The 23,460-nt window shown below is 37.4% G+C and overlaps 1 protein-coding gene across 1 annotated transcript in view; it reads right to left on the bottom strand.

Annotated features, from left to right (window-relative positions):
- The window catches only part of prkx.L (protein kinase X-linked L homeolog), a 72,776-nt gene that overhangs the window by 7,146 nt on the left and 42,170 nt on the right, over positions 1-23,460 (bottom strand). Inside the window, exons 2-5 of the mRNA XM_018246161.2 lie at positions 20,699-20,867; positions 14,267-14,530; positions 4,586-4,705; positions 465-560 (exon numbers count right to left, since the gene is read on the bottom strand). Of these exons, the coding sequence (XP_018101650.1) occupies positions 465-560; positions 4,586-4,705; positions 14,267-14,530; positions 20,699-20,867 (649 nt within the window). The remainder of the gene's footprint in view (positions 1-464; positions 561-4,585; positions 4,706-14,266; positions 14,531-20,698; positions 20,868-23,460) is intronic.

Genomic DNA, 23,460 nt, shown 5'->3' with positions numbered 1-23,460 from the left:
TCATACCATAAGTCTACATGAAAATCATTTTAATAAACCCAATAGGCTTTTGTTTGCCTACAATAAGGATTAATTATATCCTAGTTTGGATCAAGTAAAAGGTACTGTTTTATTATTACAGAGAAAAAAAGGAAATAATTCTTAAAAATTTGGATTATTTGGATAAATTGTAATTCGGTGCTTTCTGGATAATGGGTTTCTAGATAATGATTGAGTGGTTTGCTATAATCAACTTAAATAATAATGGGCAACAGCAGTGAAAAGTTCCAAGCCACAGTAAACACCAATACTACGCACTGCTGAGGTAATGGAACTTTCACACATTCTCAATATTATTGTCATGGGTTCATACACAACTGTAGGTTGTATTTTATAATTAGTTGCCTTTGTCTGTAAAGGATTATTTAGGTTTGTTTGGAATAGGATTACAGAATGTGCCGGTCAGCTTCATACACAGAACTTACTTTACATATAAGTCTAAATGTCTTGGAAAGTCTATCTTTCCAGCCAGAATCTTCTGATATATTCCAAATGGATTGTCATCAAAAAATGGAGGAAACCTAAAACGTTAAAGAAAAAACAAAAACAATTAAGATTGTGGCAAAACATGATTGACACTGAAAATAACAGTGTTGCTTCCTTACTGAGCCATACCATATTATTCTTAAAGGAGAATTCAAACCTAAACTTAAAAAAAGCTACCCCCTTCCCTACATAGACCCCCCTTCCCCCAGCCTAAGTGTTACCCCTGGCAAAAGCCCCTAACATTTTACTTACCCCTCGGTGCAGATTCAGGCATCAGAGTTCACAGGCGCCATCTTCATCCGATTCAGTAATATTCGGAATGACACCGGTGCTTCGGCGATATTCGTGGATTTCGGTGCATGCGCAGTTGTTGCGAAACAGATAATTTCTCCAACTGCGCATGCGCCGACATGCCAGTCTCATTCCAAAGAGAAGAAGATGGCACCCGTGAATTCCGATGCCTGAATCAGCACCGAGGGGTATGTAAAACGTTAGGGGCATTTGCCAGGAGTAACATTTAGGCTGGGGGGGGGGAGGAAGGGGGGGTCTATGTAGGGTAGGGCTTTTTTAAGTTTAGGGTTTAAATCACCCGCTCTGTCCTGCAGGCTACCAAGGCCTATGGCAATTGTATTATCACTGTCGTCGGCTAAAGCCGATCCCTTCTGTAAACAGGATCAGGTGGATTCTGACCCGAGAATCAAAACACAGGCGTTTTCACATTGCAAATATATATTCCGCTAACTACTTTTATTACATTATTGCCCATTAATGCTTTATAAAATCGTGTATCATTTGTAAGCACAGGGAATAATCCCCAGCCAGTCATTTAACTACCAGAAAGTAGGTCTCTGCTGCCATCTAGTGATTCTGGAATATAATGCATTCTGTCCACACAGCTTCTTGTGATGGGAAGGATTAAATTGCTTTCTTAGATTTTTCACATCACTGACAAAAGGTAAGGGGTACAGCTGGACTGGCTTCTGTAGATACAGGAACTTAAACAACAAAAGTTTTTTAAGACATTTAAAATATATTAGCAGATTTACACTGATCCTATCTTACTGCTGGATCAGCAGTTCTGTCTCAATTGCTGCCGGGCTGATTGAAGTGGAGCTCTCAGTATTCCTTTTCAAATTGGATTCTAGCACTGTGGTGACAACTGCAGGCCTCAGCACTGGTTTTTAAGTCGGCAAAACTGTAAATATCAGGGAGCACTCACAGTAATATCAGGGAGCACTCACAGTAATATCAGGGAGCACTCACAGTAATATCAGGGAGCACTCACAGTAATATCAGGGAGCACTCACAGTAATATCAGGGAGCACTCACAGTAATATCAGGGAGCACTCACAGTAATATCAGAGAGCACTCACAGTAATATCAGGGAGCACTCACAGTAATATCAGGGAGCACTCACAGTAATATCAGGGAGCACTCACAGTAATATCAGGGAGCACTCACAGTAATATCAGAGAGCACTCACAGTAATATCAGGGAGCACCCACAGTAATATCAGTGAACACTCACAGTAATATCAGGGAGCACTCACAGTAATATCAGGGAGCACCCACAGTAATATCAGGGAGCACCCACAGTAATATCAGTGAGCACCCACAGTAATATCAGTGAGCACTCACAGTAATATCAGGGAGCACCCACAGTAATATCAGGAAGCACTCGCAATAATATCAGGAGCACCCACAGTAATATCAGTGAGCACTCACAGTAATATCAGGAGCACCCACAGTAATATCAGTGAGCACTCACACAAAGTTTACAGTAATTTTCATAAAATCACTATCTCTATAGGAGAATGCCCTCTCATAATTTGGAGCTTCCTGGATATTAAATTTTCAGATAAGAGATCCTATACCTATAGAATTCCCAACCGAAAGATGTGTTTATGAATCATCCGTTGGTGATTTTCATAAAGAAATGTAAATACTTTTTTCACAGTTTCCCTGTATGAGTTTATATGTTAACTTTTTTTAAACAAGTTGACATAAATGATAAAGATTTTTTTTTTCCAATAACAAATAGAAATATTTCTACAAACAAATATACTCTGCATAACGCTTTCCTTTCTGGAAAGATACTACAGGTATGGGACCTGTTATCCAGAATGCACGGGACCTGGGGATTTCTGGGTAATGGGGTCTTTTAATCGTTTGGAAATTCATACCTTAAGTCTTCGAAAAAAATTATTTAAACATTAATTAAACCCAATAGGATTGTTTAGCCTCCATTGAGGATTAATTATATCTTAGTTGGGATCAAGTATGATGTACTGTTTTATTATTACAGAGAAAAAGGAAATCATTTGCATAAATTCTGATTATTTGGATAAAAGGGAGTCTATGGGAGATGGCATTTCTGTTTTGCACAAGGTTAGCAAACTGAGACTCATATTTAAGTAAGAGAGCTTTTTAATTTCTTTTTTTTTTTAAATGGAGTCTATGGGAGACAGCCTTCCTGTAATTTGCAGCTTTCTGGATAACCGGTTTCTGGATTATGGATCCCATACCTGTATATGGCATCAATGCACTATTATTTTGGAGAATTGTACAATTAAAAAAAGAAAGAACATTACATTTAACATGAATAATCTATCAATGAATAATATAATGGACACAAGAGTATGAATATGAAAGGGCAACGTTATGTATTCAAAGCAAGGGGATGGGAGGACCAGGGATGAAGGGGTAAACTATGCTTTGTTTCAGCAGGAAAATATCAAAATATTAGAGAACAGGTCCCTGAGAGACAGTGATGTAGATTATTACGTTGTACAGCAGGCAACTGGTTAAACATATCCATTTGTTTTCCATCCAGTTGCTCTACTTGGAGATCTGCAGCTCCTTTTCTTTTGTGCTGAGCTGACCTTCTCTGGGTACTGAGAGCACTGTTGGAAACATGAGCTATTCCTTCCTAGCCTCAGCCTCTACCCAGAAGCAAACGCTCTCATCGACCTCATATCTGTCCTTATATCAAATTCCAGCCAGTTGCTCTCTCTCGCTCAAGTACAGACAACTAGAAACGGATGGGGAGACGTGTATACGGACCATGCACTAAAATATATTTTGCAAGAGTTGTTTCAATCTGTCAGTAATAAAGATTTACTGCAGAAGGTGTTTAGATTTGATTTTTTTTGGGTTAAAAAAGCTTGCTTCCTTAAATACGAGTCTCAGTTTGCTAAGCTTGTGCAAAACAGAAAGGATGTCTCCCATAGACTCCCTTTTATCCAATAATGGATAATATAATGGAATAATAAAACAGTACCTTTTAATTGATCCAAACTAAGATATAATTAATCCTTATTGGAAGCAACCCCAGCCTATTGGGTATATTTAATGTTTACATGATTTTCTAGTAGGCTTAAGGTATGAAGATACAAATTATGGAAAGATCTTTTATCCAGAAATCCCCAGGTCTCAAGCATTCTGGATAACAAGTCCCATGCCTGTAAATGTAATTGTGTCTTTTCTGCAATTGTGCATTTTTCCCACCAAATTCTCATTAATATGAAAAGTTTGTGGATTCTAGCTCCCCATATAGACTAGGTCACCTTCTCCAGATAATGGAAATAACAGCATTTAGTTTTAGATGACACCTGGATTAGTGGAACAAGCAGCAGAAAGGCAAATATAGTATAGATATGGGACCTGTTCTCCAGATTGCTCGGGACCTGGGTTTTTTCCAGATCTTTCCGTTAATCTGTACCTTTGTACCTTATGTCTACTAGAAAATCATGTAACTATTAAATAAACCCAATAGACTGGTTTTGCTTCCAATCAGGATTACTTATATCTTAGTTTGGATCAATATAAGATACGGTTTTATTATTACAAAGAAAAAGAAAATAGTTCTGCCTTTTTGTAATTCAGAGCTTTCTGGATAATGGGTTTCTGGATAAGCTTGCATCCTTGTAGCTATGCTGAATAAAAGCTCTGAACCCACAGAATTTAGCAAATAAGTACATAATACAATACATTTCACAGAGTTTTGTTTGTTAAAGAAAAACATACAAGCAAATTAATAATAAACGTAAAGAGAATCTTACCCTGAAAGCATTTCAAAAATCAGAATGCCTAAAGCCCACCAATCCACTGCTCTTCCATGGCCTTTGCTCTGAATGACTTCAGGGGCCAGATACTCGGGTGTCCCACAAAGTGTCCATGTCCTACAGCAACATGCACAAGACAAGAATGAAGATTTAGACATTCCCTTCTCATTTAGGTCAGATGGCTTAATAACTTAACTAATAATTCTTTTTTAACTTGATTTTTTTTAGTTAATTTTTTCAAGCTAGGCAACAGAGAGAAAGCTATAAATAAATATATATATAAAATTTTTATATATATATATATATATATATATATATATATATATATATATATATATATATATATATATATATATATATATATATATATATATATATGTCTGAAAAAAGGTCCAGAAACCTAAACATATGAATTGAAAGTACTAGTTTTTATGCATATTCTTGTCATTGCACCCTTTTTATTTTTAAAGGGCATGTAAAGGCAAAAAATATAAAATCCCATTTTTACTTTCTTTAATGAAAAAGAAACCTTTCTCCAATATACTTTAACTAACAAATGTGTACCGTTTTTATAAGAAACCTGACTGTATGCAGTGAAATTCTCCCTTCATTTACTGCTGTGGATAGGAATTGTCAGATGGTCCCTAACTGCTGAGCAGGGAAACAATCATACTTATGAACAGCAGGGGGAGCCCCCGCCTTACTTCCCAGCCATGCAGAACTCAAGCAGCTTTGTTTATGATGATCCCTAAGCAGCCCAGACCACACTGAGCATGTGCACAGTCTTAGTCTTGCAAAGATGTTTAACTAAGTTACAAGATGGTGACCCCCTGTAGCCAACTTTGAAAGCATAAATTATTTGTTTGATTAAGTTTGTAGTGTAGTCATGTTTATATTTATTATACAAAATACAGCATTTCTAGCCTTATTCTATGTTAGACTTTACATGCCCTTTAAGGCTACAGGACCATATGTGTTAAATGGTGATTCACCTTTTAAGTAAAATTTTAGTATGTTATAGAATGGCCAATTCTAATAAAGTTGTCTATTGTTCCTGACCCCATCTAAAAAACAAATGCTCTGTAAGACTACAAATGTATTGTCATTACTCATCTTTCTAATCAGGCCTCCCCTATTCATATTCCAGTCTCTAATTCAAATCAGTGCATGGTTTGCTTGGGTAATTTGGACCCTAGCAACCATATTCCTGAAATGGCAAACGTGAGAGCTGCTAAATAACTCAAAAAACACAAATAATACAAATTGAAAAGTAAGTGCAAATTGTCTCAGAATCTACATCAGTCTCTACATCATACTAAAAGTTAATGTAAAGGTGAACAACCCCTTTAATCCTCAAAGTTACTTAAATGACTGCCAGTAGATGGCAATGAACATTTTTTTAAATTTTTGTTGGCATACCACACAGCCATAGGTTTTCATCAGAAAACAGGAACTGTGTATGTTCTTGGTGGTTATGCCTAAACTGGATTATGTTTTAAGTGTTAATATAATATTTAATTAAAAAAAAAAGGTCAATGCCTTGGCCAAGTAGTGCACAAATCTTGGCTTATTTTTGGTCAAATAGAAATCTTAATTAAATGGGAGATCCATGATGGTGCTTCCCTTTTCAATTTTTCGTCAGACAACTTGGCGGCATTAGATCTGCGTAAAGCTCTAAATTATAATTAACACCTTTGCAACCAGTCACCTAGTTCTGCTGCATTGCTCCTGGTATGCTAAGCAATAATCCTCAGCGTTGTACAAATTAGTGATATAAAATAACACAACAAATTTCAACAAAGTAGAGTTTTACTTCATGACCAACTGAAAGGCCACCAGCTGCCTGTGCCAGGGTTCGTATTGTGCGTGTATCAAGGTGGATGATTAAAAGGGTTGTTCACCTTTAAATTAATTTTTAGTATCATGTGGAAAGTGATATTCTGAGACAATTTGCAAATTGTTTTAATTTTTTATTATTTGTGGTTCTTGAGTTATTAAGCTTATTTAGCAGCTCTCCGGTTTGCAATTTCAGCAATCTGGTTGCTGGGGTACAAATTACTTTAGAAACCATGCATTGATTCGAATAAGATCATCTGTAAAATCCAGTACAGGTTTGGGACCTGTTATCCAGAATGCTCGGGACCTGGGGTTTTCCGGATAACGGATCTTTCCATAATTTGGGTCTTCATGCCTTAAGTCTACCAGAAATTCATATAAACATTAAATAAACCCAATAGGCTGGTTTTGCTTCCAATAAGGATTAATTATATCTTAGTTGGGATCAAGTACAAGCTACTGTTTTATTATTACAAAGAAAAAGGAAATCATTTTTAAAAATTTGGATTATTCGGATAAAATGGAGTCTATGGGAGACAGCCATTCCATAATTCGGAGCTTTCTGGATATCGGGTTTCCGGATAAGGGATCTTATACTTGTATTCATTTAATCCACTTAAAATTCAATACAAAAGAATGCCATGTGTATATAGAACCATCACGCTTGACGCGTTTCGTAGCCCTCTGGCTACTTTTTCAAAAGCTTTTCCAATTCCAGGTTAAGCTGGTCATACATACAGAGATCTGTTCGTTTGGCGAGGTTACCAAATAAGCGGATCTCTCCCCAATATGTTCTTGAGGTGGGCGATATCAGGCTGACCCGAGGTGGGCCCTAGGGCCTTAATGTTCGGATCACGACGAGGAGAATACGGGCGGTTGGATTGAGTACTACATCAACGAACAGTTGTAGCCCTCAATTTGATGGAATTTTTAACCCTGTCCGGTCGACATCTGGCCTACTTTTGGCCAGATATCGATCGGGGAAGCCCATCAAAGGGCCCCATACACTGCCCTATAAGCTGCTGACAATCTGTCAGCATCTTATATCTGCCTGTGTATGGGGACCTTTGGCAAATCTCTCTAGCAGTTCAGACACAAACACTGCGACACAAACACTGCATGTAGAGAGACAGGTTGCTGATAGGGATAGTAAATTAAAATGGTACAGAATTTCGAATCTATTATATTAATCTGTTATAGATATAAAAGTGTTTTTTATGCATCCCCAAAAAAACATAACTCCAATTGGGTATTACATCTGCTTTGAGGAAAACCTAAAAATCCTTTGTGCCTGGTATTTACAGAAGAATACTATTAGTTTATAAGCTCCTAGAGAAAAGCTTGTCAGCAGCCTCTTCCTATTATAATCTATGAAATGGTCACTGCCTATGGCATGCAAGAAGCCATTTACTTCCACAGCTTACTAAACAGGTTACTATGATCAAAATGCTTTGTGTGCTTCAACCATAGCTACTAGCTGGTTAAATAAAGAGCCTAGGGCAGTGAGAGGGGTGTTCCTGATGCTTAGTCACTGAAGGACCATTCCCAGTAGCCTCAAATAAAATGCCAACTGTAAAACATATGTTTTTATTCATTGTCCCTGTGTGCTAGAGTCCTGCAGTGGGTCGGGTACCCGCAAAATCCTGCGGTACCCTGCGGGTTGCAGGTAGTTGTTTCGGGAGCAGTACAGACACGGGTCGGCGGTTCTCCGGGTCTTCTCAATAGCGAGTTTTACTCCTTTTTTTCTGATCACGGCAACTTCCAATGATGTCACTTCCGGTTTACAATGACAGCACTTCCTGTTTCTTGACGGTCAGCAGGTCGCGGATCAGGTACTTGCGGGTCGGGTAGCGGGTCCAAGCGAGTAAGCATGCGGGTTGCATGTCGGGTTTAACAAATTGGTTCCGCGCAGGACTCTACTGTGTGCATAGGACTCACTGAAGGTGAGTGTGGCTACAACTTATAGGCAACTATTACAATTGTGGTTTTTGGGTCTTGTCCGAGTCAACTGACTAACTAGAGTGTTTTCCGAGTTTCTAATAAAAATTGCATGTTACAATTTTGGAGACATTTGTCTGACAATTTTTTAAGGTTATTCTAAACACTCAACAGCAAATTAGAGAAAGAGCTGATGCATTGCAAAATTCCTTATTAATAGTTTTTCCCAGCTACATCAGTTTCATAAATCTGATTTTGAATAACTTGGCAAAAGTATATTCTGTCTTTTTAATCACTTCACACTGCGCGATATACATTTCTTGGCTGAACAGCCTGTATATTGCAAGGTAGATAACATTTCCAAGTACAAAGGAAAAATCTGTGGCGGAAAGCATATTTAAAAAGAAAAGAGCTATGTCCATTCAACCAACATTGTTTGCAAGCTGCTTAAAAGACTTAACTAAAACAGTTCTGCAGATGCAATGCTTTATAACAAATTAATGGCATGAGGGGGGGGGGGCTCTTTCAGTGCTTTGCTTTTTCTGTAGCTTAAAAGAATAATGCACAAAACACCAGACAGTGTTTCAGTACCCACAGGCGACGGAAAGGTTAAAACCAAGTAAGCTTTATCAGTAAGGTCTATAAAAATACACCAGTAAGTAATGCTGCTCTGAGTCCTCTGTCAAAAGAAACACCACATTTATTTCCTTCTATAGTGTACACATGGGCTTCTTCATTAGACTTTCTTCTTTCAGCTTAAAACTCCAGGGCACGGGCTTGAGCATGCTCAGTTTGCTCCTCTCCTCCCTGATGTGATTTGAGCCCAGAGCTGAGTGAGCAGGGAGAGATTCAAGCAGGAAGTAATGTCACTCCAAGCTAATATGGCAGCTGCTATCCTAAACAACCAGATAGAACTTCTACAGCTGTTACTCTGGTATGGTAGAGCAGTATACAGAATAAATATAGTGTTTTAGCTTGCATGCGTATGTAGCTTATCTATTTGCCTCTGTAGCTTCTTTAAAGACTGACTATATTTTTTCTGATATCATGATGATGTTTAGATATACAGTATTTTCAATACTCTCCATGAGAGGGGAGACTTCACGTCACACCAAAATCGGACTATGCCGGCAGCATACGGGATCATGGTGCCACCTGCTGGGCATGACTGACTAATATCTAGCCAATTTTGGGCAGGTTTGATTTTCAAGTTGAGTCCTCATCCTGAAAGCCTGCATAGCTCTACTAACTAACACTCCACTAACACCTTGGTGAAAACCCTTGAGGATTGACAAGGATCAAAGGCTAATCATTAAATGAATGATGTGAATAAAAACAATATGAAACAAAATAACCTTCAGTCTTTTCGTACTATAGGGATATGAAAGCAAATGTATTTTACGAAGATTTCTGGAAATGCAATAACACTGGGTGCCAAGGACTGCATTCTATCTCAAAAAATTTGTTTAGAGCCGTCATGTGCAGAAATACTCTTGAGACTTTGTTAATTATAATTTAAAAAAAGTTTGAAATAGTAACATGTAGACCTTTCTTAAAGAGAAATCTTCTATTAGGGTTCAAGACAATGGCGGATGGACATACTCTATAACTGGAACTCTGACTAGACCTTCCTCTGAATCATGAAGGTAAAAAATTGTGATTAGAATTTTTTTTAAAAAACATGTCTAACTGTGCGCACACATTGATCAGATTACTGTAAAAAAAAAAAAAAAAAAAGCTTGCTTGCCTGGAACTACAATCTCCTGGGCGTAACATTAAAGACCGTTTTCCATCTAAGAGCATTAGCAGTCAAAACACCCATGTATCATAGGCTTAAGTATATGCCAATTCAAAGCATGACATCTTTCTTTTCTTGCACAAGGAAGACCCTATTCCCACCAGTACTTTCAGTCCATTTTCCCCCAAACAACATAACTCCGTCAAAGGGTAAATAACACAAAGGTCTACCCGAAAACATCCAGGTCCCCAATGATCATTACAGTCTCCAGCCTTCTGAATGGTTTCATAGACTGCATCATCATCAGCATATATGCTGAATAATGGCCCCTACGTGTGGACATTTTTGGAAAGTAGTGAGCCAAAGGACACCATACAAACCACATGAGAGTGCAACCGTTCTCAGATAAAGAAATAATCAATCCTCTATTCTGCAAGATGTGAAAGTTGCTATAAAGTTCTAACTCAGGTGGAGAATGATGCTCGATAGTGGAAATATCCAGGGGCTGATAGTACTGTCATATATGGAAAATTGGTTATAAAAAGTGCATGGCCATATGTGAACCTAGACTATGCAGATTGATAGATTTAAGTCTAACTGTCTGCCTTGTAAATAGACCATAGATGCACTGTAAGCATGTTTAAGCCTTCCAACTGATATCATGAAATGTTTTAAATATTCTAGAACAAAAGAAAGACTGAATCCGATTGAATTCCTCCAAATAGTATTTGCGGCTGTGAGAAGGTCAATATACAAATATTGGATTCATCCTCTTCCACCCAAGAAACCGGACATTTTTATGTACCTTTACGATCTCTGCTCGTTTGAGATTAGCAAATTTAGATTTAATTGGGAAAAATATATAAGAGAATATATGACAAAGAGGACTACCATACATTGATCTATTGGACAAAGATAGAGAAATAATATCTCTCCTTTGAGATTTAACTATTAACTTTGAGATTCATTTTGGAAGTCATGGAATTTCATTGTTTTTCTTTTCTGTTTATATACTTTTGAAAGTTTATTCGTGTTACCTTATTGATACTACAAGTGACTATTTTTGTATTCATAATGTTCTGTCATTGACTAACATTGCCTGAATTCAATCTATACTCACTGACATATGCGACACGTATATTAGGATCTTGATTGTTAACACTGTCATATGTTAATCTGGTGGTTTATTCTTATAAATGCCAATAAAAATATTGAAAAATTTAATGAACAAGGCAGTATGCAATCCAGCGGGTTCACAACACAATCTGATCAGCTAGCCAGTGTGTACTAATAATACTTTTCAATAACCTTTTTGGAAAGTCAGCAGATCCTGAAGCGAGAGGTGGCGAATATTCAAATTAGAACGGTTTAAAGGGTCGAGGTGTGATAAATCTGACATTCAAATTTGAGTTGGTGATTTAAAATTCTAATTTTTTAAATTCTAATTTACCATTCGAACCTTAATAAATTTTAAAGCCCATATTGTTTGGGCCTAGAGTCCAACAAAATAAAAACAAATGCCCATGAAATCATTAGTTACCATGAACTTAAATAATGAAAAATGACTTGCTTTCCATATATAATGCAGAATTCAAGATAAAAAATAGACACCACCAAATAGCTTTTTTTATTTATTAAATGTAATGCCCTTTCAAATATCAGTATAGAATGCCTATGGTATATGCATACATTTTCAGAATCTCCTGTTTTGTATGTAAAAACAACCAATATTGGTTGGTTTTAACATACTACAGGTACCATAAGATCAGCTACTGGTGCAAGAGCAAAAGGAGCGCAAGTCAACCTCAATTCTCCAATGTTGCTTTTCCTTAGAGTACTAATTATTAGTGCACAGTTGATGCACTCAGCATGCTTTAAGGACATTACACTGGCAAAGCATTTTGCTTTCTGTAGAGTTTCTTTAAGGGTGTCTAAGGCCATACATTTTGTATACATTTCCTTGTCAAAACCTACATTTAAGAGGCCAAAGGCATTGATCAATAAACAAGTAATGCCTGGAACCTGGAAGTTAAGCTACGGTACTTGGAAGACCCTCTCTTGGCATAGAGCTGCTGGTAGTGAAATGTGGCACAGAAACCTTATGTTATAGGTCAGGGATCCCCAAACTTTTGAACCTATGAGCAACATTCAGAAGTAAAGGGAGTTGGGGAGCAACACTAAATGTTCTTGGGGTGCCAAATAAGTGCTGTGATTGGCCATTTGGTAGGCCCTATGTGGATTGTCAACCTACATTGAGGCTCTTTTTGGCAGTACACTTGATTTTTATGCAACCAAAACTTCCCTCCAAGCCTGGAATATAAAAATAAGAACCTGCTTTGAGGCCAGTTGGAGCAACATCCAAGGGGTTGGAGAGCAACATGTTGCTCACAAGCTACTGGTTGTGGATCACTGTTATAGGTTCTAAAATGTCTTTTTCAAATGTTTTCAAACCAGTGAGTGGAAAAATTGAACCAGACACCAAGACTGAAACAGAAAACATTGAGATGGAGTCAAATTAATTTGGGTACTGCAAGGACCAAAGTCTTAGTCATACGGTACACCCGAGGCTGTACGTTTATATGACTACTGGAATTATAATGTGTGGCATTTAATGACTTGGGATTTGACTCTGAAAGTGGCAGGTTTGGGGTCAGAAGACAGTGAGAGTGCATTCATGTGTGTACTGTGTACTGGAGTCCCATTATTTGTAAGACCCCTGCTAATACTGCAAAGAGTCCAGTTTTTCCTTATTGCAGCCTGCTAACATATATTCCAAAATAACATACGGTTCAACCATGGGGAGAAGTGCATCCATAAACATAAGAACCTCTAAGCTGGTTCAGGTTCTATATCCCCAAATTAACTTTTCAGCATTTAATTGCAAGTTCTTACTAACAATGTTTAATAATCTGTTCCGCACGGAAGCTGACAGGTCTATAAATAAATTAACATGAATGTGAAGCAACAGGCAAAGACGGCTAGCATGACAAAGAACTGAAACCCAACACTGGCACAGAAGCTGCAAGGAACTTTGCAGGTTCTTTCTTCTCGTCTAATAGTAATTATTGCTAGCACAAGGTCATCACTGCTTCAAGCAGTCTGCTTGTTTTATTGGTCATAAATTTTATGGGTCCAAAATATAAAACTTTCCTATACAAGATTTATGTCCAAAGATGGGGATACAATTCTTATTATATTATTTGGCAATGCATACAGAAGAAATGTTTGGGGTTTTGCAACTTTTCTTAAAATGCATGGCAAAAAAAGAGAGCAATACATCTAGCAGATCTGCTAGATGAATATTTTATGTCTAAGTGCAATCTATGAACAATACTATTAGTTTGGTGATGGTGAACCCCCCTCCCAGTGGGGAGAAACCAACTGGAAGGTAAAAGCAGTCTGAATGGGAGAAAGCTTAAACCATGATGTGTGAGGTGGGGTTGAGGAAGAAATATCTTACATTTTATGGGGTAGTTCACCTTACACGTAACTGTGATGCCGGCACAGAAAAGGTGGCCATAGACGTAACAATTATGAACTTTCCTGGAAAACAACTTTCCAGTAAAGATCATTTGTTTCAAAATACACGTGTAGAGCTGAATTGTCAGATATACAGGTAGAAACAATAGAATTCTACCTGTATCTGAAGATTTAGCACTAACAATGGGCGATGTTCGGATGCCTTCAATGGAGCCTGATCAAAATTTCAGGCCAGCCCGATTGAAGAGCTGACCTATAAACACGTATTCTGCCGATATTGGTTTTGTACAATATTATTGGTGCATCTGTGGCCACTTTTACTCTGAGGAGATGTGCAAATAGTCTATATTTACTTTTTGTTTTTCAATACATAGTATTATTTTCTTCAGCTTTCCATTTAGTTGCCAGATTACAATACTGTACACATTTTATGTTAATGAAAATCAAAATAAAAAGCCAAATAAGGAGACCAAATAAATTGACACAGAATATCACTGTCTACGTCATATTAAAAGTTAGTTTTTAAAGGAGAGGTTCAGATTGAATTTTAGTATGATGCAGACAGTTAAATTATGAGAAAAAATATTTGTTTTAATTTTTTTATGTTTATATTCTTGTTTGTAAAAATGGAAAAGGTTGATATGACTAAACCACTTCACATGTGGGTTTTAGAAAGGGATCCTTACCTGTCTGAAAGCTTCTTTGCAAATCCGAAGTCTGTGAGCTTGATGTGCCCTTCTTTGTCTAACAAAATATTTTCCGGCTTTAAATCTCTGTAAACAATTTCTTTGGAGTGCAAGTATTCTATTGCACAAATAATTTCAGTTGAATAAAACAGTCCAGTGCTGTTATTAAACCGTCCCATGTTCCTTAAGTAACTAAAAAGTTCTCCACCAGGTACATACTCCATCAGCATGTATAGGAAGCGGTCATCGTGTGAGGTCCAAAACCTGAATAACAACAATTGGGTTATAAGCAGAACTGAGTGCTATTGTACACAACAGAAATTATTCGAAATACACTCTGTAGGGTGGCACAAAAAAGATGGTTCTCAATATTCTCATGGAATGAAATGTGTATCAAGGTGATTAAACAGGTATTTAGCACAAGCTCCTCAAGAACTATATGGTTAAAAAGGTCTTTTCTTCAAGTTCCGTAATGACTTCTAGACAGCTTGATGAAATACTGGATCAGAACTGCTTACCATGGCCATCTAGCAGGCAAAGGAAGTGAGAAACGGCAACAAGTTAAAAGTACTTCATACAGGCAGGCACCTGGAATAAAGAATTGTAAGGGTCTTGTAAAGAATTGTAAGGGGTGGTAAAGCAGATGGAAACAGCCTTCAATTTGGAGTCAGGATTGGGGTAAATGCTTTTTTATGTCACTGAACCAAGATGAAAGGCCAAATGAGAAATATTATGGGAATATGTTTGGAACTATAGGGATCTAATAATCTGAAACCTATTGAACTGAAATTGAATTGAATCAGAAATAACAGTATTAGAATAGGAAGTGGTGAGAGAGGATACTAGTTTTGTGTTGTGATCCGTTGACGCCAGTAATTTCCTTGGCAAAGGATCTTTATTTGTACAGGTATGAGACCTGTTATCCAGAATGCTTGGGACTTGTGGTTTTCCAGAAAACGGATTTCTGTATTTGTATTTTCATACTTTAAAGGGGACCCTTCACCCAAAGAAAATTATTCCATATCCTATTTTATCATGTTAGTCATGCAAAATAAACTTTAATTACACTTTATAAACTATTTGAATCTTGTTTCCATCAGTCTGGGAACTCATTATTATAGTAAGCAGGCAGGAGCCATTTTGTGGACACTGTTATTAAGACAAGCCTTCCATCATCTCAGAATCTTGTTTGTGCACCAGAATGGAGGACCCGATGTCCACCCCCATGCACTGGCTACACAATTAAATGGTTAAGAGAATTGCAGGAATGTGGGGGGAGCAGTGACATCTAGTAATTGCTGAATGGAAAGTGAAAGTAATTGCTTGCCCCACCTCTATGCGTAAGGCATAGAGGAGGCGCAGGCAATATTTGATTGACAGTTGAGATTTTTTAAATGAGTTTACAACAGCTATGAATGCATTAATAAAAAAAAAAGAATTTGGATTTCATGTTTAATTTGAAAGGACTTTTATTATACTGATTTTTATGTCTGGGTGACAGGTCCACTTAAAGAAAATCACTTAAACATTAAATAAACCCAGTATGCTGGTTTTGCCTCCAATAAAGATTAATTATATCTTAGTTGGGATCAAGTGCAAGGTACTGTATTCTTATTACAGAGGAAAAGGAAATCATTTTAAAAAAATTGGATTATTTGGATAAAATGGAGTCTATGGGAGACTGCCTTTTTGTAACTGGGAGCTTTCTGGATAACAGTTTTCCAGATCCCATACCTATATACCCAAAGAACACCAGAGTCAAGAAAGTAATAGAGACAATATCTGGTCGGCAGACCAGGAGCCTCTGTAAGGTTTGGTTACAGTTTAATAACGTTGTCTAAGATAACAGTCCCCGAATCAAATTTCACACTATGGGTCTAGTTACAGACTGACATCTGCCAAAGACTCCGAGAGAATGGATCAAAGCAAGGAGTGTCGGTAACCACTTAACTCTATTCAATTATCTCAGCCAGTCTCTAATGCTACTGCCATGAATGTGCAGTTGTAAAAGAACAGATAGCTCAGGTTTACATTTACCTCGAAATGTAGAGTTCTAAAATCTAGATATTTCCTAGAAACCCTGGTGATAAATTACTACACCGTAGTAGCAGTAGTACAGGTATGGGACCTATTATCCAGAATGCTTGTGACCTGGGGTTTTCCGGATAACGGATATTTCCGTAATGTGGATCTTCATACCGTATGTCTACTAGAAAATAATATAAACATTATATAAACCCAACAGGCTGGTTTTTCTTCCAATAAGGATTAATTATATCTTAGTTGGATCAAGTACAATGTACTGTTTTATTATTACAGAGAAAAAGGAAATAATGCAAATTTCAATTATTTGGATAAAATGGAGTCTATGGGGCAAATTTACTAAAGGGCGAAGTGACTAACACGGGCGAAAATTTGCCAGCGTGACATCATTTCGGTACTTCGCCGATTTACTAACGGTCGATGGCGCAACTTCGCTAGCGAAGGAGATAGCCTCTAGCGGTACTTCGCTCCCCAACGCCTGGCTAATTTGCGCTCTAGCGAATGGACGTAACTATGCAAATTCACTAAGATGCTGATTTTACTGAACGTGACCTCTAGCTCCAGACTTGCCTTCACCACCTCAGACCAGACGAAGTGCAATAGAGTAGATAGGAGTTCCTGAAAAAATAGTTGAATATTTTTCTGTAAGTTTCAAAAACGCTGGCGTCTTTTCCTTTTTCAGGGTGATAGGCTGCAAAAGAGCATACATTTTTTTTTTCCGGGTAACTGGCTTCCCCCCTACATTTCCTAACATGTGTAGGGCAATATAACAACTTTATAAAAAGTTTGCCAGTGTGACGTCATTTCGGAACTTCACCGATTTCCTAACGGGAGCCGGCGTCACTTCGCTAGTGAAGGAGATAGACGCTAGGGTTGCTTCGCACTCTAACGCCAGATGAAATTTAGCTCTGGCAAACTAACGTAATTCCGCAAATTCACTAAGATGTGAACGTTACCTCTTTCGCCAGACTTGCCGTCACCAGCTCAGACCAGGCGAAGTGCAATGGAGTGCATAGGACTTCCTTAATTTTTAGTGCAAAAAGTCCCAAAAAATGCTGGCGTCTTTTCTTTTTTTCAGAGTGCTAGCCTGCACAGGTCCGTAATTTTTTTTTTTTTTGGGTAACCGGGTTCCCCCCTCCATTTTCTAACATATGGAACATAAATTATACCGTGGGCTCATGTGTAGGGCATTATAACAACTCTATTTTATTTATTACGGTTTCCCGGGCTTGTGTAATGTAATATATTTGCTGCAACATATACGTCCATTCAACTTTAACTTCCGGCCGTATACAAATTAGGCATCGCTAGCGTAACTACGTCAGCGTTTGGCGCCCTGGACACAACTTCGGATTTTAGTGAATTTTTGTTCTACGCCTGGCGGAGTGTTGCGCTGTGAGTGAAGCTGTCGCTTCGGAGGTTAGTGAATTTGCCCCAATGGGAGATGGCCTTTCCGTAATTCGGAGATTTCCAGATAACGGTTTCCGGATAACAGATCCCATACCTGTAGTAGTAGTGTAACAGTAGTCAGCAGCACTATACTTAACAGTGACATAAAAATCTACCAAAAGAAAAGAGAGATTATATATGGCTGAGCCTACAAGTATAAAAGACTGGGGATTATGTTTATTAGACTTGCTGGCATGTTACCATTTAATAAGAGGTGTGACTGCACATTAACTTATTGCTGTTTAAGTTGGATTCGTTTCGCTGTTGTGTGTGTGTCAATACCTCTTAGAGAAGGTATTTGATTTCTAATTCTGCTAGCATTAACTCTACAATACTAACTCCTCCTGTGTTCTTTTTCCTGATTAATGGAGAACCATTTATTCCACCCCCTGCTTTATATCATCGATTGCCCACCGCAAGCCTAATTATCATAGTTTACTATATGCTGTTGTTTATATAAACCAAAACAGATCGTAATGAATGTACCTATTCTGTTCAATAATTCTATGCCCTTTCATTTTCTGTGTTATTTGTAGAGGGTTTCTTATGATTACAAGGTGAAAACTTTGAAAAGAAGTAAAAATACTGTCAAAATGTGCATTTACTAGAAAGGTATCGGGGGGGAAAAAAGGGTTCAATTGCAATTATTAAATATGGAACTCTGCTACAACAGGCAGTGTCTGTGAAACTAGCAGTCTAAATATGGAGAAAGTTATACATTTCACATACAAAAAAAAAAAAAAAGCATCTGAGACAATATAATGGTTTTGGATAATGTACATATCAAGAGCACTCAAGTGCAAACAAGTCCAGAAAATGTATATGCAAACATATATTTCTGTGCTTGTGCATTTTTTATTAATATGCATAATTATTAATATAATTATATTAATGAATATACAAAGAATACAGTGTCACCACAAAAAGTGTAAAAGTTTGCTAAGGTTTTAAGACCGATTTACACTTTCTTAAACTCTAAAAAAGGCTCTTTTCTGTGACAGCAGCAGGGGTATACATCTCTTTCACTTGTGCTGGGGCATATTATACGCTGTACTAACAGGTGTTAAAAGTCTGCTCCAGTTCAGTAACCCATAACAACCAGATTAGCTGATAATATTAAATGGCCTGTTGTCTAAGGGTCTGGCCACACAGGCAGTTTCAGGGAGATTAGTCGCCAGGCAACAAATCTCCTCTTCTTTGCAGCGACTAATCTCCCTGATCTGCCTTCTCCTTCCTTCCGCTGGCTAAAATGTAAATCGTCTGGGGGCAGGCACACGGAGCACTTTGTTTTCCGAAGTCACCAAGAAGTTTCCTCGTGATGCAATTACGGGCGACTTCGGAAAATGAAGCACTCCGTGGGCCTGCCCCCAGGCGATTTTCATTTTAGCTGGCGGAAGGCAGATCGGGGATATGAGTCACCGCGAACAAGGAGATTTGTCGCCTGGTGACTAATCTCCCCGAATTTGCCCGTGTGGCCATACCCTAAAAGAAAACTTCCAGTTGGCTACTGCAGGATTTTAAAGCTTTCAATTGTCTTTTAAACACATAATTAGTTGTAAGAGTTGTTCACCTTTAAGTTAGCAATACATTTGTATCCTTACAGAGCATTTATTTTTAGATGGGGTCAGTGACCCCCATTTAAAACCTGGAAGGATTCAGAAGGCAAAAAAGTGCACAAACTATACAAAATAAATAATGAAGACCAGTTGAAATGTTTCTTGGAATTGGCAATTCTATAACATACTAAAAGTGAACCACCCCTTAATGTGAATTTCTTAAGACAATGTCTAAATATCAGTTAGCATTTCGGACGAAAGTTATTTTTGTTTTCTACCTCGAGGCAAATGTAAAAAAAGTGCTATAGATGTGCGTGTGAAAAGGCTCAGTCTGTATTTGATTAGTCTGCTTTTAGAAAATTATGTTGAAGTTATTCTTATCTCACACCTTTTAGATGATATGTGTATGACAGAGTTAACATTATATATGCTATTATAATACATGCCAATATGGTAGCAATTGTTGTAGGGAAGCACAGACTCCAATATTTTTGGATTCGTCCCAATCCCAAACCCTTTGTGAAAGATTTGGCTGAATACCAAACTGCATCCGAACCCCAATTTGCATTTGTAAATTAGAGAAAGAGAGGAAAAAGAAAAAAAACCATTTTGACTTCCTTGTTTGTGTGACGAAAAGTCACATGATATTTTGGTATTCAGATTCGGTTCAGCCAGGCACTTGGATTCGGCAGAATACGAATCCTGCCGAAAAAGGCCTAATCTTGCCCAAATCCCGAACGGAATCTTGGATTAGGCGCATCCGTAATTGTTGTGTAAACCTTTCGTTTAGGGCCAAAAATGATATACAAGCATTACTTATGGGCCTATTTACCAACAATCGAATTTTGAATTTTTCCACTAATCTCTAAAATTAAATTTAAAAAAAAAAAAAAGTTAAAAAAATTCGTAGTTTCTTGTAAAAACCACGAAAACCACTAATACAAAATTTTGCTAAGTAAAAGTTGTTGAGATCCTAAAGAAGTCAATGGGAGCTGTGCTGATCTTTTTGGACCGGTCTAAATCAATTCGGAATTTTAGAGGTTTTCATGTTTTTTTCCCCTAGGAATTGTCTCAAAAAAATCAAACTTTTCGAGCTTTTCAGATTTTTTTAACACAAAGTTCAGCGTAATTTCTTAATTCATGCTTTTTTTATTTGGGTTTTGTAATAAATCTCACAACATTTGCAGTTTTAGTGTTTGTGAGTTTCAAAAACCTCTAAAACCACAAAAATTCGACTGTTGATAAATAGGCCCCCCAAGTGTGTACTTTCAGAAAAATACCTAAAAGATACTGATATTATTTTTAAACTATTGAGCAGAATATTGGTATAAGTTTTCGAGTATTTTTTCCTTTCTACACATATGCAATTTACGTGACAACTTACAGTTTGACTAGGAACGGATGATTAACCTCTTTCAAGACAGATTTTTCATTGTGTACATGTTGTTCTTGTTTGAGACGAATCACATCCGGAATGCTCATTACTTTTAGCGCAAAGTACTGCTTGCCTATTTTCTCTTTTACCAGGTGCACTCTTCCAAATGTGCCTGTACCTAAAAAATAAAGAGAATAAATTGTATTTTACATAAATGTCGTTCTCTGTATAAAACTGTACACATAACCTCCAGAAATCACAGTGGGTCACCTGCCTTTGACTACAAAAGAAAGTGAAACAAGCAGTCTAAGCCCACGATAAGTTTTTAAAAATGTGCAATGATTCAGGGTCAATTTTGAATAAATAGTACCGAGCTATGGCCATAAAAACAAAGGTGTATAAAAGATTATGTAGCAATTAATACTAAAGCCTTTGTACTGCCCTGCCTGGCATTAGGAACATGGTTTTTATACCTACTGACTATGCATCTACTTACATTATTATTATTATTATTCTTCCTTATGAACACTTTATGAAGAGCTTTGTAATAATAATAATAATAATAATAAAAAAAACCTTGCACTCAATCTGCTAATCATAGTCAACCTTCATCAGAAGAGAGGTATGGGATCCCTCATCCAGAAACCAGTTTTCCGAGAAAGTTCCGAATTACGGGATGGCTGTCTCCCATAGACTCCATTATAATTAAATAATTAGAAATTTTTAAAAGTGATTCCCCTTTTCTCTGTAATAATAAAACAGTACCTTGTACTTGATCCAAACTAAGATATAATTAATATATACTGAAGGCAAGACAAGCCTATTGGGGTTATATGATTTTTTTAGTAGATTTAAGGTACAGAGATCCAAATTACGGAAAGACCCATTATCCGGAAAACCCCAGGTCCCGAGCATTCTGGATAATGGGTCCCATACCTGCACCAGTAGGTATTAATGATGTGCACCAGCCCCGAACCCGGCCTTCACTAACCCGCCCCCTGGCGACTTCCATTTTAAGGTCCGTCCACAGATGGTGTCACAAAAGGGGCTGGGCAAGAGGCGCACGCCTTTAAAAAATGAAGCCGGAAGTTGGCAGTTCCGGGAGGTGGGGGGGGAGCAGGAAGTTGAGCTCAACCCGAACCCGCAAATGGAGGTGCGGGGTCGGCCCGAACCCGCAGGTAATCTGCATGTTCTCTCGGGTACCGGGCCTACCCGCACATAACTAGTAGGTATATCTAGCAGGGTTCTTATTAATTACTAGCCACCATAAACACCTCTCCCTATGGAAGGAATTTGATGTGTAACTGGCAAGATCACACCATACGATAGCAAGCAACCAGAATGACACGATCATTAAAACAAACTTCAAGCGTCAATGTTATACCCCAAGAAACAAACCATCACATTTTTATATTTGTTTAATATAACAAGGATTTTGTGCACAATATACAAGAACACATAATTCCATGTTAAAATATACTGGAAGTTATGGTATAACAAGTACAGGTATGGGATCCGTTTTTCGAAAAACCCGTTATCCAGAAAGCTCAGAATTACGGAATGGCCATCTCCCATAGACTCCATTTTCTCCAAATTGCAGATTTTTAAAAATGATTTCCTTTTTCTCTATAATAATAGAACGATACCTTGTACTTGATCCAAACTAAGATATAATTAATCCTTATTGGAAGCCTATTGGGTTATTTAAGGTTAACATGATTTTCTAGTAGACTTAAGGTATAAAGATCTAAATTATGGAAAGATCCATTATCCGAAAACCCCAGGTCCAGAGCATTCTGGATAAAAGGTACCATACCTGTACTTGGGAGACAAGGTTTAGGAACCAAGAGCATATTTCTATTAGTTCATAGACACATGGGAATGGGGTTTAAATGTCTAGATTTTATTCTGTATTAAAAGGTATACAATAGCTCTTGACGGTAGATAAAAATGTAAATATTTCTGGTCACAGTTGTACAACCAAATATTTATTTTATACTTTTCACAGTACAATGCTGGAAAGGAAACTCATGAAAAGTCTGTATAGGTTTTAAATTATGTATATTGCAAAGTTGCTTGAAATTATGTTTACTTTTCAAAAAGCTTAAGTTATGTTTTTGTGGAGTTCCCCTTTAAGCTATCCTTGGCACATAAAAACAGATATGTTTAAAGGAACAGTAACGCCAAAAACTGAAGGAGATTAAAGTAATTCACATATAATATACTGTTAGCATGCACTGGTAAAGTGTTTGCTAAAAAAAAAAAAAGAATACTATAGTTTATAGAAACAAGCTGTTGCGTAGCCATTCAGCCTGGAAAAAAGGAAGAAAATGCACATGTTACATAGCAGATAACAGATAAAACACCATTGTATTGGACAGAGCTTATCTGTTATCAGCTATGTACCCTGTGCCTTTTTTACTTTTTACCAGCTTGAATGGCTGCCATCATTGCTGCCTATCTATTTATACAGTTTTTATTTTTACACTGAACTGTTCATTTAAGGCTAATGCATAAATCAAGAAAACCCCTGGTCCTAAGCATCATAACAGATCCCATACCTTTATGTAAAACCATGTAAAATAACTGAAAAGATCTGCAATTAACTAAGAGGAATAAACAGCAAAGTGTTGGATGCATACATAGATGTATTGTAGAATAAGTTCATATCTGCCAGTCAGTATTAATGAAATGACTGGCAAACTTGACATTTCCCTGTAACAGTAATCCTTTGGCTCAGGTTAGCTACGGAGGAGGAAAAGAACCTCACA

This window comes from Xenopus laevis, chromosome 2L, assembly GCF_017654675.1.
Source record: "Xenopus laevis strain J_2021 chromosome 2L, Xenopus_laevis_v10.1, whole genome shotgun sequence".
Taxonomy (NCBI): Eukaryota; Metazoa; Chordata; class Amphibia; order Anura; family Pipidae; genus Xenopus; species Xenopus laevis.
Note: the sequence above shows the minus strand (reverse complement) of the source record. Positions and strands in the feature narration are given on the sequence as shown.